The sequence below is a fragment of the Hippoglossus hippoglossus genome, chromosome 9 (assembly GCF_009819705.1).
Source record: "Hippoglossus hippoglossus isolate fHipHip1 chromosome 9, fHipHip1.pri, whole genome shotgun sequence".
Classification (NCBI taxonomy): domain Eukaryota; kingdom Metazoa; phylum Chordata; class Actinopteri; order Pleuronectiformes; family Pleuronectidae; genus Hippoglossus; species Hippoglossus hippoglossus.
The window spans coordinates 7,339,021-7,358,084 of NC_047159.1; the positions used below are offsets into that span (position 1 = coordinate 7,339,021).

Sequence of the window (19,064 nt, forward strand, 5' to 3'; positions counted from 1 at the left end):
GGTACTGGTTGTTTCAAAATGATTGTACAGTTTAATAGACACCTCTGCGAGAGGTTTAGAAATAGAACTGGACATTTTAATCTTCATTAATGGGCACATGTGTGTGTGAGTGAATGAGAGACTATGAGAGATCAGATAGAAATGATAGTTGAATCCCTCTAAATGAGCCAAACTGGAACAATGACTTCCCTGTCCGATTCCTCCCCTACCTGCCCCCCATGGTTTGCCCCGATATGATCCATTGTAGCAGAGGGACAGAACAACAGACGAAGCAGAAAGGGAGGGAGGGTAAAAACAACAGCCAGGCTTCATGCTTTCTAGCTTTCAGATACCTTTTTAATGAGTTTTGAAATCCCCTCCCACAACAAAGGACTTTACATTAAGCACAGACTAAAGACGGTGTTTATTGCACGAAATTCCTCCTAAAGAACCACACACACATATACACACATACATGAAATACATTTATCTTCAACAACAATAACATTCTCTCTTGATCTTTTGTCTGTTTGGAATGCAAGTTTTTTTTTTTTTAGCCAAACAGAAAAATACAGTAAATGTGATTATTTCAGCAACATGGGAGTATAATCCATCAGTGTTTTAATACAATCATTATTGTAAGACACATATATTTTAACTGTATTCACATCACTAGTGACGGAACAAAGAGGAATAAAATGCCTTATTATAAAAACAATAAATAATATATGTATGTAAATACAACTGAGCTACAGAAATGTAAAATTTCTACAGTTTAACAGGTCGCTCATAGATGAGGATATTTCTGAAGTAGCATTTGCCAACAAACAGAAGAGCAAAAGGCACATAAGTGAGACGTGAAAAAAACAAAACTGAATGAACTGCCAATGGATTTGAACAAAGTGATTATCAACCTTTTTGGTGGGAGACCCCTTTACAGTTGAAGCCAGCATTGCTGACTTGCATGACTGAAAATAATGAACATAATATTAGTAGAAACATATTTTTCTTCTTTCCTTTGCAATGAATTATCTTGGAGGGGTCCCAACCCCCAGGGTGGGAATCACTGGTATAGTGAAAACTCCTTCTAATGTATTCAGAAGATGAATAAATTCCAGCTGAGGGAAACTGGTGTTCGTATATAACCTGATTTACATGCTTCCACTGAGCGGGAATTAACGTCCAAAGTTACTTAGTGTATGACTCAGTGTTGCTGGATCATTTACACACTAAAATATTTTCTTAATTACCTAAACACCTTAACACCCAGACCTGATAAAGACTAAATCTCTCTAAAAGTCTCTGAACCATCTGCATCCTTTAACTTTCCATAAATACATATAGACATATATATAGAATTTGACAATATGAATCATTATAATATTTTCTCTTTTCTGGTTAAGATCATTAGACTTTGAGATGTGTTCTCACTCTGAACACACCTTTACAGTATACCAGGTTTGGCATTTGGCACATGAATAAAATATATAATATATATTATAAGAAAACTATAACGCTGTTATTTAACTAAATCAGAATCCACGCTTTAGAAAAATAATTGGCATATTATAAATGTAAAATCATTCTGTTAAAGGCTTAGTTATGGAAGTTACCACAGTTTATGAGCTGCAGTCGGGCTCCTCTGGGTTTAAAACCATTTTGAGGAGACAGAGAGCAACAATAAATCAAGACAATCCAGTGTGACACCTGTGTACTCGCAGTAAACATCAGTAAACCAGCTGTGAATGGTGAGACGTCATATTCTTCACCGAGGGAATGTTTTACAAAGCAGGTTTAGAAAGACATTGAACCAGAAAACTTGAAAAATGTGAGGAAATTTCTGAAAACTTGTTCTTTAAAAGTAGCCGTGAAGGAATAATGTGATGCATCTTTTTCAAAGTTATTTGACTGATTTTATAATCCCACTTTGTAAAGTTGACCCTTGGTTTGATCAGGTGTTCTGCAGCTGTCCAGATGTGAGCGACACTGAGCCTCCTGTGACTCCTCAGCCTCCTGGTCAGCACAAGACACTGATCCAAGCTCACCTCCCCGTCTCAGCCCCTCAGCAGCTGGGTGTATGATACAGGAGACGTCTGCTGAACTCGGATCTGTGTCTCGTGCCCGGGAGGCCTTTCTGCGCGTCCAGCGGCTCAGTCCGTCTTCCAGACCGTGTTCAGGGCCTTCACCACCTCCTCATAGATGATGAAAACGATGGCCACGTCCAGACACACGCGGCCCAGACGAGGAACTGTCCCTTTATAAAAACTGCAGACAGACAGGGAGTGGTGAATATAAGATATAATCAGTGTTTATTTATTGACAGAAGACAAAGATTATATTTTACAGAAAAGTGAGACTTTTAACTAAACCAGAGTATTTTCCCCCAAAAATGTTATACATCGAAAATAAACTTGAGATTTCGAGATTAAAGTCATTTTTTTTAGAATCTATCAAAGAAGTAGCATGAGCACATATGGCTGCCTCTACAAAAATGTCTCAAAAGGTCAATAGAAAAGTTGTGCCCTAATACTCAGAACAGTAAAATTCTGACTGACCACCTACGATGGACCATGAAAGTTTCAGAGGGTAAAAATGAATGGATCTAATTGACGTTAAGTGTGTTTTTATTGTAAAGTCAGTACAGATGTTTGATACAAAGGATGACATAAGGCCACTGGGTGCTTCACATGCAGCGTTCACAGTAGAACTTGTAAGCTGAGAAAGCAACGAGGGCCTGTTGTGTTTAAAGGATTAAAGGGAGAAACCTGCTGTGACTCCAGACTAAACAAAGTGGAGGCGTACTCACGCTGCCAAGCCCTCGTGTCTCATGATCTTCACGGCGCAGTCCCACGTGCTTTTATATTTATGTGCTTCAAGACCCTTCAGAGAGAAAACGAGAGACGCTGTCAGAAGTCGACTTTGAGTTCAAATGAGGACACCAGCAGAACACACGAGGAAGAAACGTTCATTTTATGTACCTGCATCCGAGTCTTGATGACATCTAGCGGCGTGTTTCCAAACACGCTGGCTGCTCCTGCTGTGGCTCCAAAGGCTCCAGTCAACAGGGGATTGATGGTTTTGTTGGGGTTATCACCTGGTGAAGGGACAGGAGAGTCAGGTGGTCGCTCGATGCTTCGGTTCTAAATCAGTCCTATGGTTTTAAACAGGGTGGAGGGCTGGTAAAACCCTGCAGGGGATCTCTGCCTACACTTTGGACTACTATGTTCCACTTCTATACAATCCTTATATACTAATCCTCATATTACACTGCATCCTTATATAGTCCATAGTCACTATATATTTCTAAAAATGGACTAAAACAACATTTTCTCGAGCACCTTTTTGTGATAACAAACAAATAAGTACACGTCTTAATATTAGAATCCATCTGATAAATTGGTCGAGGGAGGATTTTGTCTGATATGAGCCTTTCACAGACATGAAAACAGAATAAAAAATGCAGAAAACACGCATTTAGTTTTTATATTTTACGTGAAAAGAAAGCTGCTTATTTTCTTAATTCAAGTTCTATATATTGTGTTTTATATTTGTTTTCTTTTTATTTATGGGTATTTATGATAAGGTTTATGGTTACATTTTAAAATACCAAGCCTAAGTTCAATTTCTTTGTCATTAGGGTTTAATTAAGACATCTTAATCATATAGCAGTATTGGGAATTGTTTACTCTTCAATATCGGTTTTGGCATCAACACCCAGAAGTCTTTATCAGTCTGTCACTACTGAAAATAGACTGACCTTTGTACCAGTTTTTGAGGGAGGTCATCACATAGAAGCGAATGGCCTGGTTGGAGCCTTGTTTGAGGACCGTGGCAGTGAGACCCTGGTACGTTCCTCTTATTCCTGTCCAGGCAAATAAACAAGGATAAAGTCACCAGGATTTTTTCAATCAAAATGAACAACACCATGGACTGAACAGTACGGTTTGGGCGACACCGCCCTTGTCTGACCAGCAGATGTCAGGTGAACCACATGCAGTCTTTACCCTGCACTCTGACGATCTCTTTGACTCCGTGGAAGAATCCCTTGTATTTGGGGTTGGCTGAAGTCTGGTCGTGAATGAATTTTACCTTGGGAGATAAGAAATGAAGGGAACAGGATGATCATCAGAAAGTAATGCTGCTGCAGAGAGGAGAGACACACAAGCTGGTGAAAGCAACACAAATGTGATGTCTGGCTTTCTTCAGAGAGACTGAGTTCAGGGAATATACAAGGTCTACTTTAGATTCTTTCATCAACATTTTCACAAAGACAGTGTTATGACTGAAAAGTTTAATTAATGTCTACTCTGGTTGAGTATTTGCTTTTAGTGACAAACATATATATACTTTAACCAGTTTATCTCTTTGAAGAATATTTTTATGTGTCTTCTGACTTATTCTGTGTAGATGATTATTAGTACTGTAATGTCCTGGCTCAGAAAGTAACAGCTGTAAGATGTTGTACAGTATCAATGTTATGTTTATTTCTTTGGTGCATAAAAGGTGACTGTCCGGAAATTAGAAGACACACAAATCACAGTATGCTGCTGTTTCATTCGCATTTAAGCTGGAGGGGACACTTCCCCATCAGAAATCGGACCACAGATCAGTTAGTAATATACCTTGACAGTTTCCATGGGACAGACGACCAGGATCGCCTCCAGCACCCCGGCTCCGAGCCCACACAGCAGGCCTCTGGTGCTGTCCAGGCGACCGGACTCATCCCTCGCACGGTTACTGAGGAACTCGAACACCCCGAACCTGAGGACCAGAACAGAGTCAGAATTTAGCTGCGGGGAAATTCTGTTAATTTGATTTACTAGAGAGGGAAACATTTGAAATTAGATAAAGAGTCACAGTCTGATAAAGAGATTTATCTGACACTTCAAGGTACATATTGTTTACATCAGTCTTAAACACCGACATGAGCGTAACATTTGAAAAACGTTTTTGTTGGAGATTGATTTCTTTTATGTAACACTGATTTATTAAACCCCTCTGTGATTGGATTGATGCAGTTTTTATCAGCCAAGACTATCTTCACTTTCATGTGTGTGTTAAATGAGACAGGCAGGAATAAACTATAGAAATAGCTGGTGACATTGCAGGGACGTATGAGGAAGTTCCTTTTATAAAGACATTTTCACTACATGTTTAGCAGATGGAAATAAGCAAAAAAAAAGGCCACACGTCACATTATAATTATGCTGCAGAAGACTGAGGACGCGGATGCACAAAATGTCTTTTCTCACTCAGATTTTAGTGGAGACAAACTGCTGTGAGTGCAGAATGTTCTTTATCGCTCTTCCGACTTCCTTATTAAAGATGCACCAATTAAAGTGCATCCTTAACAAGGACTCAGTGACCAAGGAGTGACCGGCAACGGCTGCCATGGACACCAGCCCAGAGAGAGAGAGAGAGAGAGAGAGAGAGAGGGAGGGAGGGGGGGGGGAGAGGAGCTTTACGTATCACTGCAATCAGAAAATGTTGTGCCAGCGAGTCCTTTACAAGAAAGGTTATTTATAGAAGGGATGGAAGTGAATTGTGGGGAAGGCTCCGTGCCGCCCGGTGCATTTAACGAAGGGATGACAGGAGGACAGACGCTCATGGTGAATGTTTTGTCTTTTCCCATTGTAGCTTGCACCGTTTACCTGCCATCGTCTGAGCAGAATGAATCTCTTATACTCGGCTCGTGTGATTTTACTTTTCCTCTCCATCTGCTCCTCTCTATTCCACAGAAAGATTTTCCTCTGCTCATTAACCTTCCACATCTGCTCCTGTCTCCCTCCTCACACTGTTTATTTTTTGAAAGACAGGCGCCAAACAATTAACTGACTCCCGTGTGTCAAGCAGAAACAAACAGCACATGAGAATAAATCCATCACTCATTATGCACGCCACTCGCTGACTACAGACAAATGTTAAGCTCTGGATGGAGTAAAGAACTTCAGTGCATCATGCTCACACTGCACAGAGATGGCAGATCACTTAATAACTAACCCTGTGAAACAAATACTATTCATTTAAAGCCGGTGAGGAGAAATACCACCGTCAGCTTTGCTCCTTTGCCAATTTACTCTCCATATTTCCCCCCGTTCATTTAACAAGTGCACCGGAACTTCACAGAATATGACACCTGGTGTTTTGGCCGACAGTCCACAGTCAGACATGAGTCATTCTGGACAGCAGAGCGCTGCCCAATCTTCATTAGTGGGTCTTTCTACAAGGTCAGGTCTGCTGACGAGAACCTCTCCTCATCAGCAGGTGAAGCAGAGACGAAAAGAAAGAAGGAAGAACTAAAGGAGGCTGAGCTCACATGAGAGAGGGATGGAGATAAGGATGAAGGGACAAGGGGAGGAAAAGGTCAAAGGCTCTCTTGTCCGTCCCTCATGTAGCTCCCTGACAACCCTCCAGCAGATTTCATGGCGCATGATGGTGCACAGGCAATCAGTTAATGGGATTGGGGAGAGAAAGAAGGTTGGGATGTCAAAAGAGCGATAGGAAGGGGGAGGGGAAAGAGGACAGAGAAGGTAAGTAACGAACGGATCGAAGAAATGATTCGGAAGAAGCGGAGGTCGATAGAAGCATGTCATGGTTTTCTCCATTAATCAAAACAAACTGCGGAACAGCTTTCAGCGTCTCTGACAGGTTTCAATTTGTATTTGCTTGTTCATTTTCTGTTTCATTCTCTAAGTCCGCCGTTTCCAACCTTGGGCTCATGGACCCCGTCACAGCATCGAAAATGTATTACAGGGTGCAGGAGATGATTAAAATAATAGAAAAACAGAAAAAGCATATTTCTCTTCTGCAAAATCAAGTTGTTTTGTTTCACAAAGCAATTGGCAATAAAACCGGTTGACAGACATATCGTATGTTTGCCAATAAACAGATTACAGATTATTAACATGTTTACGAACAATGGAGCCACAACATGAGCAGAACATGACTAAACCTTCTCCATGTCATATTCCCTGAGAGAAAACTCCATAGAGCAGAGAACAATATTCAGTTTCCCTCTGGAAAGGGTGCTGAAGGCTGATTGACACACTCACACTCTCACACACTCTCTCACACACACACACACACACACACACACACACACACACGGACACACACAGACACACACAGACACACACACCCAGCACCAACAAGTCTCCCTCTGTGTAGCCCTACTGAGACCCTGCCTGATTTTGAGTGGCATCTTTTCTCCTCGCCTGGCTGAGCCTGTCTCTCCATTCTTACAGACAGTCTGTATCCTCCAGCATAACAAAAAACACACACTTACTAACACACACACTAACACACACAAGCGCATACACACCATGAGAGAGCAAGAGAGAGAGAGAGAGAAAGAGAAAGAAAGAGAGACAGGTAAGCCTGGAAGAAATGACAGCATGAAACAGGGAACAGAAAACAGTGAAAATAAAGGTGTGCAATGTGCATGTGGAAATTAAATGTCATTGCTGTGAAAGAATAACATAATTATACCAAAGACTAGTGTGGCATTTATGCCTTGCATTGTGGGTAATGGACTAGAATAACTGGAGTGTGAGAGGTAATGGTTCCAGGTAGAAGATCACAAAGGCTCAGCCAGCTCTGCTACTGTTTATTTTAAAGGTCAAACATTATAGAAAGATATGAGACCTAACGTCATCTAAAAGTCGTTGGTTACAGAGAAATATGTGAAAATCTTCATTTTAATCATCAGAGTTGTGTGGTTTTACTTTATTCACTCATTTCTAATCATAGTAACTAAGATGAATCAAGCCTGAACTCGTATTTAGAAATCACATTTTACCTTTAGTACCTTAAGGATAAGCTGTTTTTTTCAAATCTTTTAATGTATATACATGGATGGATGGATGGATGGATGGATGGATGGATGGATATCCTCTCAGTTCTTGTAATTACCTGACAGCAGATTTGGGTATGGAGCCGTACAACAGTGAGCTGAGTCCTCTGTAAAGTCCTTTAACACCATGACCCTGAACCGTCTGCTTCACACAGTCACCTGCAGGAACACACACACACACATTATAGACAGTAAAATGATTTATTACTACATGACTAGATGTTACTGTACAAGTCAGTATTTTGCAGTTTCACTGAACAGCATTTACATTCGATGAATAAATTAAAAAAAGAAGATTCTTTATTACATCAATTTCTTATTCTATATAAATATATGTTATTTCCCTGCATCAGTTACCCTGCAAAAGCTAAAAGTTTTTCTTTGAACCTGCATCTGGCTCTCAGAGACGTCCAGGAATCAATGTTGTGCTCACTAGTAAAACGCACAACTGCACAAGAAAAGCAACAGCTGTCTCGAGCGCTCATTACCTCGGCCTGTAATCCTCAAAGTATGTGTGTGTGTGTGTGTGTGTGTGTGTGTGTGTGTGTGTGTGTGTGTGTGTGTGTGTGTGTGTGTGTGTGTGTGTGTGTGTGTGTGTGGTGAATGTGCCTGTGCGCATTGGTCTGTTCTAAGTCATATAATCATATAAACAAGCACAGTGACAGCCTGCCAGAATCCCTAATGTAGCTGGGGATGATGGGTAATGTGATAATGAGCTCCTGAGAGATACAGGATGAACGATGGATGAACGGATGGACGGATGGATAGCTAGATAGCTGGATAGATGGGTAGGTAGGTAGGTAGGTAGGTAGGTAGGTAGGTAGGAAGGTAGTTGGGTAGATGGGTTGGTAGATAGATAGGTGCATAGGTTGGTAGGTAGGTAGATAGGTAGATAGATAGGTAGATGGGTTGGTAGGTAGATAGGTAGGTAGGTAGGTAGGTAGGTAGGTAGGTAGGTAGGTAGGTGGGTAGATGGGTTGGTAGATAGATAGGTGCGTAGGTTGGTAGGTAGGTAGATAGGTAGATAGGTAGATAGATAGATAGGTAGATGGGTTGGTAGGTAGGTAGGTAGGTAGGTAGGTAGGTAGGTAGGTAGGTAGGTAGGTAGGTAGTTGGGTAGATGGGTTGGTAGATAGATAGGTGCGTAGGTTGGTAGATAGGTAGATAGGTAGGTAGGTAGGTAGGTAGGTAGGTAGGTAGGTAGGTAGGTAGGCAGGCAGGCGCGTAGGTGGGTAGTTAAGTAGACGGGTAGGTATGTATGTAGATAGGTAGGTCGGTTCAGGTTGACTCACCTACTCCTTTATATTTAGGTGGATTGGCCTTCTCATCCAGTTGTAACTGGGTCTTGACGTACTCTGTTGGGAAGGTGATGCAGATTTCTATACCACCTGCAAGTCCACCTGAAAAACAACATAAAGAAGAGTCATTTATAAAACTGGAACCAATTAAAAAGATGAAAAATAAATTCTTCTCTCACTGGTCTGGAAGCGTTGCTGATATACTCTTTAAACTAAGCACCACCATGTCTGCCTGGATGCAGCCTCGCCAAGCCGACGCCCGGGCCCCTTTATGAATTACAAGGAGGTAACATCCCGTCATGGATCATTACAGTGACTCCACAAATGCCTTTCCCTCCATAAACATTAAAAGCATTGCTGCTGTGGGAGGAAGAGTAACGATCTGGGCGAAGATGAATCAACTGAGCTGCACAGTGACTGTGCTGTCTGAGGAATGAGCGGAAAGTCAACTCAACAAAAGGTTGTGGGAGGAAATCTTGCTGCCTCTTAAATGCCGGACTAATTTCTGCACCATACATTTGTTTGCAGAGAGAAAAGCCAGAGATCAAATCAATGGATGAACGTGCGACTGATTGTTGGAGGGTTTCCGCTCGAAACCCGCCACAGTGGATGAGGACAAGTGTCCAAGAGCAAAGCTGATGCTAAACACCGATGAGTCACGAGTGAGGGAGGAGGGATGGAGAGAGGGCTGACATTAATTCAATTATCCGCTCAGCCTGCAGGGAGGGGCTCCATTACCCGGGCCAAGACCCTCCATTAACTCAATGACACAGACACACACATGCACACAAGCATACTGTGCACTGGGACACACACACACACACACACATATCGTGTCACGTGTTTACTCTGAGAAATCTAATACAATTTGTCTGGTTAATTAAGAGGAACATATTCCTGTACATATTGGCTTTTAATAATTCATACGTTTGGTTTTTGAGACGTTTTTTGAATATCTTCCTCAACAACAGGAATTAAAATGTTAAAATAATTTCTATTCCAAATCAACTATTCTCATGTAAAACTGCCTTTTTCACTATGGAAGTGCAGAAATCTTACCCCTCAAGGAGTCATTTCTGTAAATGAAATAAAGAAAAGTTGCAGTGTCCATGTGCATAAAACACATTTATCGCTGCAGTGTGACACCTCTCTTATGTCCCTGCAGCCACCATGACTTTTTATCACCAAGGCTCCTCGCAGCATCGCCTCCACCTAAGATAAAAACATATATTTAACCCATAGCACACGGGAGAGGACTGTAAGTGGGCGGCACTGCAAAGCTAAATACCAAAGGTTTCCATCCATTCATTATCTATACAGCTTATCCTTTGATGGCCGCAAGAGGCAGGACCCAATCCCAGCTGACTTGGTCCTGCAGGTCGCCAGCGTATCGCAGGCACCAAAGGTTTCCAACACACTAAATGTATAAAACATTAGGTGCATCTTCCTGATATTAGCTTGTAGCCTTTTTTGCACAACCCACATTTTATTTGTCTATAAAACAAAAAAAAGTTTCCGACTCGTTTCTTTTTATCTACATTTTCTCTTCTGTGAGTACAACTGAATTTCTAAAAACATTTTAGTTTAGTATTATTACAATTTTATCATATTGATTTATCAGTTGCTCTTTTTAGTTTTTATATTTCTCGTCCTTGCCTTTTTTTATTTACTTATTTTTCCACTTACTGTGTTTGTTATGCACCAAACACACATTTTTTTGTGTGTGAAAATCAACTTGAGAATAAACATGAGTCTGATAATAACATTCAAATTTTGTTATTTCCAACGTTGACATAATAGCTAGGTTTAGTAATCCTGGAATATCTAGTACTGACTCATGAAAGTCATGTTGTCCAGCTGAGACGTCACAGGAGTCACATGCTTCATTCCAGAGCCGGATCAGTGGGTCAGTGTGTTTCAGAGAAGAAACAACAAACCTCATTCATCAGTTCTCAGCTCAGACGGAGCCGCACAAGAAAAGCGAGCAGCGGCCAGTCCCAGGCAGCAGACACATGATCAATCCTCATCAGACACACAGCGCCCGTGGAGGAGAAGCAGCTTGTTTGTCTTCTAGTCCATTTCACAGCCGACACGCGCACGTTTACACACGACATCCTAAATGACTTCTGTGCAGCTGCCAAACGCAGGTTACACGAGCTGAAACTGTCATTAATCTTTATCTCCACAGGTTGGCTCTCCTCTGCCCTTGTTCATTTTCTCTCAGCAGCTCCTTCCTTCCTCTCTCCTCATCCCCCGACTACTCTTCTCTGCGCCGTGTCATGAAATCAATTCATCCACATAGGTCTCTGACACTTATGGCACTGGAGGGATATTAGAAGCCAGAGGCCGTGAAAAACGCTGCAGTGTTTCTACAGACTAAAACACTTGAATGTTCTACAAGTGAAGCAGCAGTTTAATAAATCACACACATAATGACTAAGTAGATGTGCAGCTTAACGGTATAACTCTCACTCTCTGATCAGACTAAATTAATCATTTAATCAACACCCCTCCGACTCCACAGCTGGAGTTCAGCTCATATTGCTGCTACACCGCCTGGCCAAAAGTATGTGGACACCTGACAATTATATCAGGATTATATCGGGATTAGCTTCCATGTCACAAGAGCATTGCTGAGTTTTGGATCTGACATTGGTTCACAGTTTATATTCACACTTAAATCGCAATAAATTCATAACGAGCGTGTTTGCTTTGGGTTTAGCTCCACATCATCACTTTTTGCACATGCATGGTGACTTCATATTTTATAACAGGAACATTTATTTCCCCAAACACTCATAAAATATCAAAGATATAACACCATGAACTGGGACTACGGCATATAAGAATAAAGCAAGCACCAAACCAATATGTGGACAGGGGTGTTCACTTTAGGGGTTCAACTAAAGTAGTTTTATTAATGATTTAATTTCCCCTTTTTTATTGAAGCAATTTGGTGTAAAAGAAATTATGAAAAATGCCAGAACTGACAATCTGACATATAAATCGATTTCATACCATGTTTGAGCAGCATGTGGAGGTGAGCAAGAAGCCAGAGTTAAAATATTTGTCATCTCTTTTTTCTTTATTCATTAATGAAGATTTTAAAACTGTCCAAGAATGACTTCCAAACATTATCACATCTCCTGCCTTCCATCAGACCAAAACCTAAATATGTTAAATTTTCAATCAAATGAGAAAAGATAATCTCGACAATTAAAAAAAAGTGAAATTAGCTAACGTTTAGCATTTGGGCTTGAAAAGGTCTTAAATGGTTAATCAATTATCAAAAAAAATTGATTAACTTTCCCAGTAGTGCATTCACCGTATGAGCACACACATATTAATGAATGCAAGATGCAAACAAACAAGTGCACAGCCCCAGAGGACGGCGTGTGAGCGGGCAGGCAGCCAGCTGACAGGAGGGGCACCTCCTGAAATCCTGTCCTGTCTGCTTCAGTGACTCTAATGAGGACCCAGCACATCTGGTCTAATAAGAACCTTCTCTTTTCCAGGGAAGAACCGACACCCAGGTCTCTGAATGTGGCAGATTCTAAACAAACAAGCAGCTCAGGTTCCTTTGAAACAAACATTTCTGATTCTCAGAAAAGACAAACGCTGCTGCCTCATTAAGCGGCTGTGGATTTTTTAAGCGATGTTGCGGTAAAATTAAGTTTCTATTTCAGTGATTCCACTTTCCACTGAGTTCAATTCAAACTGTAAAACGCACATAAAACAGTGACAATCTCCATATGTGTTCGTGGTGGTGCAAATTAAGCAGCTTTTCAACAGAAGGCATCTATTATTTATCCAGATGTTCCTTATTTAGCTGGATTATTATCTCTCACTGTAAATTCTCTGGATACTGAGGGGAAGATGTTGTGTCCATATCTCCAGTCCATATGAACAGTGTATAGCCAGAGGACTGATGTACTTCAAACATGATGGGTCCTATTAATATCTCGTAATATTTCTGTTTGCCTCGTGCGAAACATGAAAAGAATAATTCATCTAACGCCTGGCCTTTTAGGCTTCCTCTGTCCTGAGCAAGACTCCCCGATGCTGCACCGATGCTTAATTACAGAAGGGATGTTGATTAATTTTACATGGAAACTGTTTTAACTGCTCACGACCCTGCAGCACACAGATTGTACACTGATTTACATCGAGGACGGCAACACACAGGTTGTTTTGACAGTGTGTACTGATGCAGACCAGGAATGAGACCAGCGGGAATTCATCTTTTATAATTACATAACTTACATAATCTGCTGATTGATTTCCCATTGATTAATGATCAGTCAGTTACGACAGAGTAACGACAGTGTGAGCATCGAGTTCGCTTTCTGATAAGGTAGCTTGTTCATGCAGTTACAAGAATTGCTACGATATCACAAACTAAAATCGCCATCATAACAAATAATAAACAGAGATTTTGTAGTAATAATCAATAACTTAAATAATCAATACTTTTATATTAATAGATCACTAAACTGTTTGTGAAAGGGGGCATTAGAGGTTGTATATAAAGGTGGATGGTATAACTGCAGCCCGAAAGTGAAACAAAAGCATCTTGATCGCCACCTGGAGGCTGGCTGGAGTATAGGTCATAAACCCCACCTCCTCCATGTTAGCAGATGTGACAAGTGTTTCTGTCTCATTAACAGCAGTTCTAAGTCACTGATGTTTGTCCAAGTTTTTATTTTGTGAGTTTGGTTTACGTTTATCATTTGATGAAATAAATCGGCGGTGAAACGTAATGATTGACAGCTGAGACTGACTCGCGATTGGTGGAGCACGTGTATCGGTAGGACCTTGCGGCTACAGCTTCTTCCCCCGACCGCAACCCCCCATCGGCACAAGACGGCAGCATCGATATCCAGGATGTTTTGACTTCACTTCTGGCTATTGGGAGGAAGTGGAGACCCATCGTCCATATTATAGAGTCTATGTGATGAGTCCACAGAAACCTCCCCTGACTCAGCTCTTCTCAGCTCCACAGAGCATTTCATCCTCTTTCAGCTCATTGTTTTCATTTGGCAACTTTCACAGTTTTGGTTCCGTCTCTCTCTCAGCAGCTGTTTTCAGTGAACAAGCTCAACAACAAAAAAACACTTTGCGCGACCTTCTAAAGACGAAACAACACAAAAGTGAGTTACTCGTCTTTGTTGAAGAGAAAGATATTTTCCTCAGGACTTCGCTCATAATAAGAAGCTGATTGATTGAAGCTTTTCGAGGTCTTTAGAAGATTGATGCTGGGCGACAAGCTTTCACATCTAAGTCGGGGTAATTACTTGAAAATAAATTAGCCTGCTGTTATTACATAACTTTGACAAAAGACGTTAGAGCAACTGCATGTTTGCTGTGATTGATTTTCTCAAACAAAAATTAATTTAACTCAGGGGCAAATACAAATTCATGCAAAACCAGCAGTGTGGGGCTGTTATAAAACACTGAAATAGACTGAAAATATGAATCTGACCATCATATAGGCCTGTTGTGTTTTACATTAAAGCTCTGATTTCTATGTTGCTGTTTTTGTGTGTGTCAGTGGCTGCATAACACCGACATCCAGCTGAAAGGCTGTTACAGTGGGGGCAGTTTGGGGGTTGGCAAGTGCACAGTGATTTATTATCTGGCCTCCTGGTGCTCAGGGTCTGCAGGAAGCAGAAACAGTGCATGGGAGTGGACTGTACACGTTGCCTGTGACGCAGGGAACCAGGGAGTAAGCCGTCGTTTGATGAGGCCTGCGAGGCAGAGAAGAGACAGCCACTCACAAAACCCAACCGGCTGCCCTGAGGCTGGAGAGGGAGGAAGAGGGGGAACAAGAAGAGAACAGGAAAAGTGACATAAAACCCGTCTGTGTCTGAGGAAGATCCAATCTATCATGAAACCGAGATTAAAAGGGAACTTTCGCTCTCTGTCCGTCCCTCTGCTGCTCCGACTCTACTGGCTCCTGAGCAGAGGGGGTCATGTGTGAGAGCCACAGCAGTGTATGAATGTGCAACACCAAGCAAAGCAGGAGCAGAAAGCCACTTAGACCAGTGTCTCACCCTCAGGCCTCACACAGACAAAACTCTCCCTCTCTCCATGTCTCAGCCTCGGCCATCACCGGTGACTGTGGAGAGACTAACCAATGGCAGCAGAATGAGCTCACCGGCCTCTAAAAGCTTTGCAAAAACGTGCAGCGGGCATCACTCCTCCCTGTTCGCCATCTATGAGGGGTCTCTAATCCATTAAGCTCTGACCTTCTACTTCTTGCTTTGTCTACTGGCAGCCTTCGGGCGTGTAAGAGTGCTCTGCTCCCTCCACATAAACACACTGCAAACCATAACAGATAAATCTGAAGTAGCATCAGCACGTCAGGAAAACCACAAGAGGTGTCAACTGGTTTTATGAAGCGCCACATGCAGCTGAAATAGTGAGTAGAATTGATATCCAGGGCGAGGTAAACGATCAGCTGTGGTGTTTTAATGGACGATACGTCAGTTCCGACTCACAGAGGCAGTATATCTATCGCTGAGTCACCCCAGTGATGCTCGGACACACTCTCATTTCCAAAACCTTTGAGAGACAGTGATAAATCGATGTATTTTCTCGACTGCGAGGCCGGGAGGAGTCAGCGGGTGCAGGGAGTTGAGACAGAGAGTGTAATCATGCTGCTGCTGCAAAACAGGACAGACAGGTCTGAGACGAGCTAAACGCCACAGGGAGCAATACTGGGCCATATCCAGTCAATCAGGCTGCACAGGACTGAGGGGGGGAGGTCTCAACAGAGCCACGCTTCCAGTTCTCGGCAGCTGACAGGGTGACATGAGTCAGGAGAGGAGATCTATTTAAATTTGTTCAGTTGTTTTGGTAGTCAATGTATAGAATAAATTACAGAAGGCTAAATGTGAAATATAAAAGAACATTTATTTTGTTATTGTGAGATAAAATGTGTAGATCAGAGGCCTTCATGATGCATATCGACCCTGTTTATATTGCACTTGGTTTGTGTTACTGTCGCTATGGTTTTGAAATGATTGTGTCGTATATGCTTCTTGTTTGTTAAACCATAAATCACTGGGGGCAATTATAAATGATCTGAATCTGAATCTCAATCTGAATTAAATGGAGCAGTGTAAATGTGCATAAACCTTTTTACATTAGCCGACTGCAGCTTTGACCAAATCTTTAAATTGAATTTAGAAGACTTCACTTGGTTTTATATGAACAGGTCAGAGCTGTAACTGTTAATTGATAATTGATTCATCATTTTTCAAGTAAATACTAATCGTTTGCTGGTTCCAGCTTCTAAAACGTGACGATATGATGCTTTTATTTGTCATGTAAGACATTAAACTAAATATTTTGGGGGTTTTTTAACAATTTTAGGAGGTTACTAAGCCAAAATGATCAATGATTTCATTGAAAAAACAATAATCAATATAATAATAAAAAAAAATCAGCTGGCAAAGTGTTTGTTTTGAAACTTCAATCAAAAGGAATTCATTCAGAGGGATGAAATATTCAGCGTGTGACAGTTGCCAGAGCAAGAGTGTGCTGCCAAACACCAGCATGGAGCCTTAATGCAGGAGGAACACAGAGAGCGTCTTCATCAACTGGAGCTGCTGCATCCTCATCATCATCACACGAGGGGGTCGACCGGTCTGAGCAGCAGCCGAGCAACAGGAAAGATGGAGGGGGGGGGGGTCTGAGCCTCAGCAGGGATATACTGATGAATCACAGACGTAAAAAAACAAGCAGCACTGAAACCAATCAGTATTATTGGTTAGTCAGTATTATTAATTAATGATCTGTTATGATGACTGATTAAATAATCATCAGTAAAAGGAATCTTGTTGACTAAATTATATGTTGTGTATCATATATCATTTTGTGGGGGTTTGTGCATTTAGGTATTTATCGATATATTTGACATTTTATGTTAATACATGGTTTACCCATTATTTCAAATCTAGACAGTAATTAGTTACAGCCTTACGAAGCATTGAAATGACTGAATGGATGAATACTTGTTCTAGTTCCGTATCAGGAAAAACAAAACTACAAATACATTGTTTACAAATTGAAGGAACAACAGTGACGGATGTGAAAACACCAGCATACGACCAGGTCTGTAAGGAGCCTTTCATTCATATTGGCGGACAGATTTTGCCAAATTTTGAACAGGACGTTCTTGAAGTGCTCAGGAAAATATGAAAGTTGAAATTTGTGTAAAAAAATATTTGCCAAGAACAATGGGATATGATCAACAACTCATTATAAAAGCTCAACAATAAGGATCTTTTATACCTGAAACCCAGCAGGGACGACTCTAGTCATTGTTTCAGTCTGTGCTGCACCGCTGGCTACATCACTCTGCAGCATTAAGTAAAGTGCACTGGGGGGGATCTTTAGATTACGGTGAATCTAATCACATCAGTGCAGCAGCAGGTACAAGATCCGACCATGACGGGACACAGGGACAGGGAAGAAAATGTCCTCAAAACCATTTCTCTTTTGCAGCCGCGTCAGGGGTCACAGGGTCGACTAGGTCTGAGGGCCAGAGGCAGGAGTTGGCAGAGAAGGTGGAAACCATAACATCTCAAGTTGCTTTTTTATCTGTGCATCTCCGTTATGTCCGGCTCCAAAAGCGTAAACTGAAACGTGTCACTTGGGAGGAAAAACCTCATAATTGTGCTTCTTGCTACGGAACAAAAAACGACTCAAAACAAACATTGTATGATGTGAATATCCTGTTTGAAGCAGTCAGTTACTAAAAATAATGTTCACATCTGTCTATATCAATAAACATGACAACAAATGTCACGTTATTATTTAAAGAGCAGAGAATGAAAAACACTTCTGAGATAAATCGGAGATAGATCAATTAATATGTTTTCACAATACCTACAAGCGATAAATCGATACATTGGACTTTTGTTATTAATGTAAATTATTGCGATAATTATTGATATTGTTTACTCACCTAGTCCCAATCCAAATATAGTATTTTATACACGTTGAAGTATATATGAGTTTTTCTTAACTAAAAAAAAAATGTCCACAGCTCTCATCTTTGCAGCATCTCACACAAACTATCTCTAAAACAATAACACTATTCATCAAACTTTAGCTTCATTATAACTCATAAAACAAACCATATTTAGTCTAACTGGGACTTTTTCTCCGTGAGACACGTCACCGGGAGGAACTCACCAGCCAGGATCGCCTTCCCCGGGTGAGTTAATTTCGCTTTCCCCGCCGCCGGCGCCGCTGCGGCCAGACACCGCGGTGTGGAGAAGGCGCTGGTGAATGTGCGTCTGTCCTGCATGACCACCGCAAAACACAGCTCCCAGTGAAATCTGCAGGAGTCCGAGGAGCTGTATCTTCAGGTGGGAAGCTTGGTTCTTTGTTGCGCGCAACACATGGGCGGACGGCTGCCGGGACGCGCCTCTCTGTGTGCAGGTGATCTCCTCTGGTGAGTCCGGAGACTCCGGCGGATGTATGTGTGTGTGTTGACAGTGGGCGGATACTGGGACTGTCAGGGAAGTTGGGATCCTCTGTATAATCCAATGGCCGTTACTTGTAGCTGTGGTAACGCCGCTATCACGACGGTGGTGCGTAAGAGAGGCGGGGCGCGCAGTCCTGGTGCCGCCTGGAACTTGGAGAGGAGACGTGTGCGTAAAGCGAGAAAACTTTGAATAAAAGCCACAGAGAGGCGTGTGTGTGTGTATGTGTGTGTGTGTGTGTGTGTCATACTGGGTGTTTTTATGAGAGGGGATTGGCCACTTCAGTTTCCCAGCAGAAGAAGGGTGGGGCTCAGTTTATCTCTGTCTGTACTAATAGTAAAATGCCTTCCAGTGAGGCTGAATAAAAACGGGATTTCCCTTGTGTTGGTTAATCTTAAATCAAGAACCGGGAGCGTCTCCCCAGCAGCAGACGGTAAA

At 41.7% G+C, this 19,064-nt stretch overlaps 1 protein-coding gene across 1 annotated transcript; it reads right to left on the reverse strand.

The window, feature by feature from the left end:
- Window positions 1-1,820: 1,820 nt before the first annotated feature.
- On the reverse strand, window positions 1,821-19,026 carry si:dkey-178e17.1 (tricarboxylate transport protein B, mitochondrial). Its single transcript, XM_034596538.1, has 9 exons — window positions 18,334-19,026; window positions 9,124-9,231; window positions 7,891-7,990; window positions 4,602-4,740; window positions 3,984-4,068; window positions 3,737-3,841; window positions 2,958-3,073; window positions 2,786-2,859; window positions 1,821-2,244 (listed from the first exon to the last, which is right to left on the reverse strand). Exons 1-9 carry the CDS (start codon window positions 18,446-18,448, stop codon window positions 2,130-2,132), a joined length of 957 nt encoding a protein of 318 aa, XP_034452429.1. The 5' UTR covers window positions 18,449-19,026; the 3' UTR covers window positions 1,821-2,129.
- Between the last annotated feature and the right edge of the window lie 38 nt (window positions 19,027-19,064).

Excerpts from the sequence above, each read along its gene's own strand:
- si:dkey-178e17.1 (XM_034596538.1), bottom strand. The coding sequence starts at position 18,448 with ATGCAGGACAGACGCACATTCACCAGCGCCTTCTCCACACCGCGGTGT. Across the intron at positions 7,991-9,123 it reads ACCTAAATATAAAGGAGTAG|GTGACTGTGTGAAGCAGACG; the intron begins GTGAGTCAACCT and ends GTGTTCCTGCAG. Across the intron at positions 2,860-2,957 it reads TCATCAAGACTCGGATGCAG|GGTCTTGAAGCACATAAATA; the intron begins GTACATAAAATG and ends TTCTCTCTGAAG.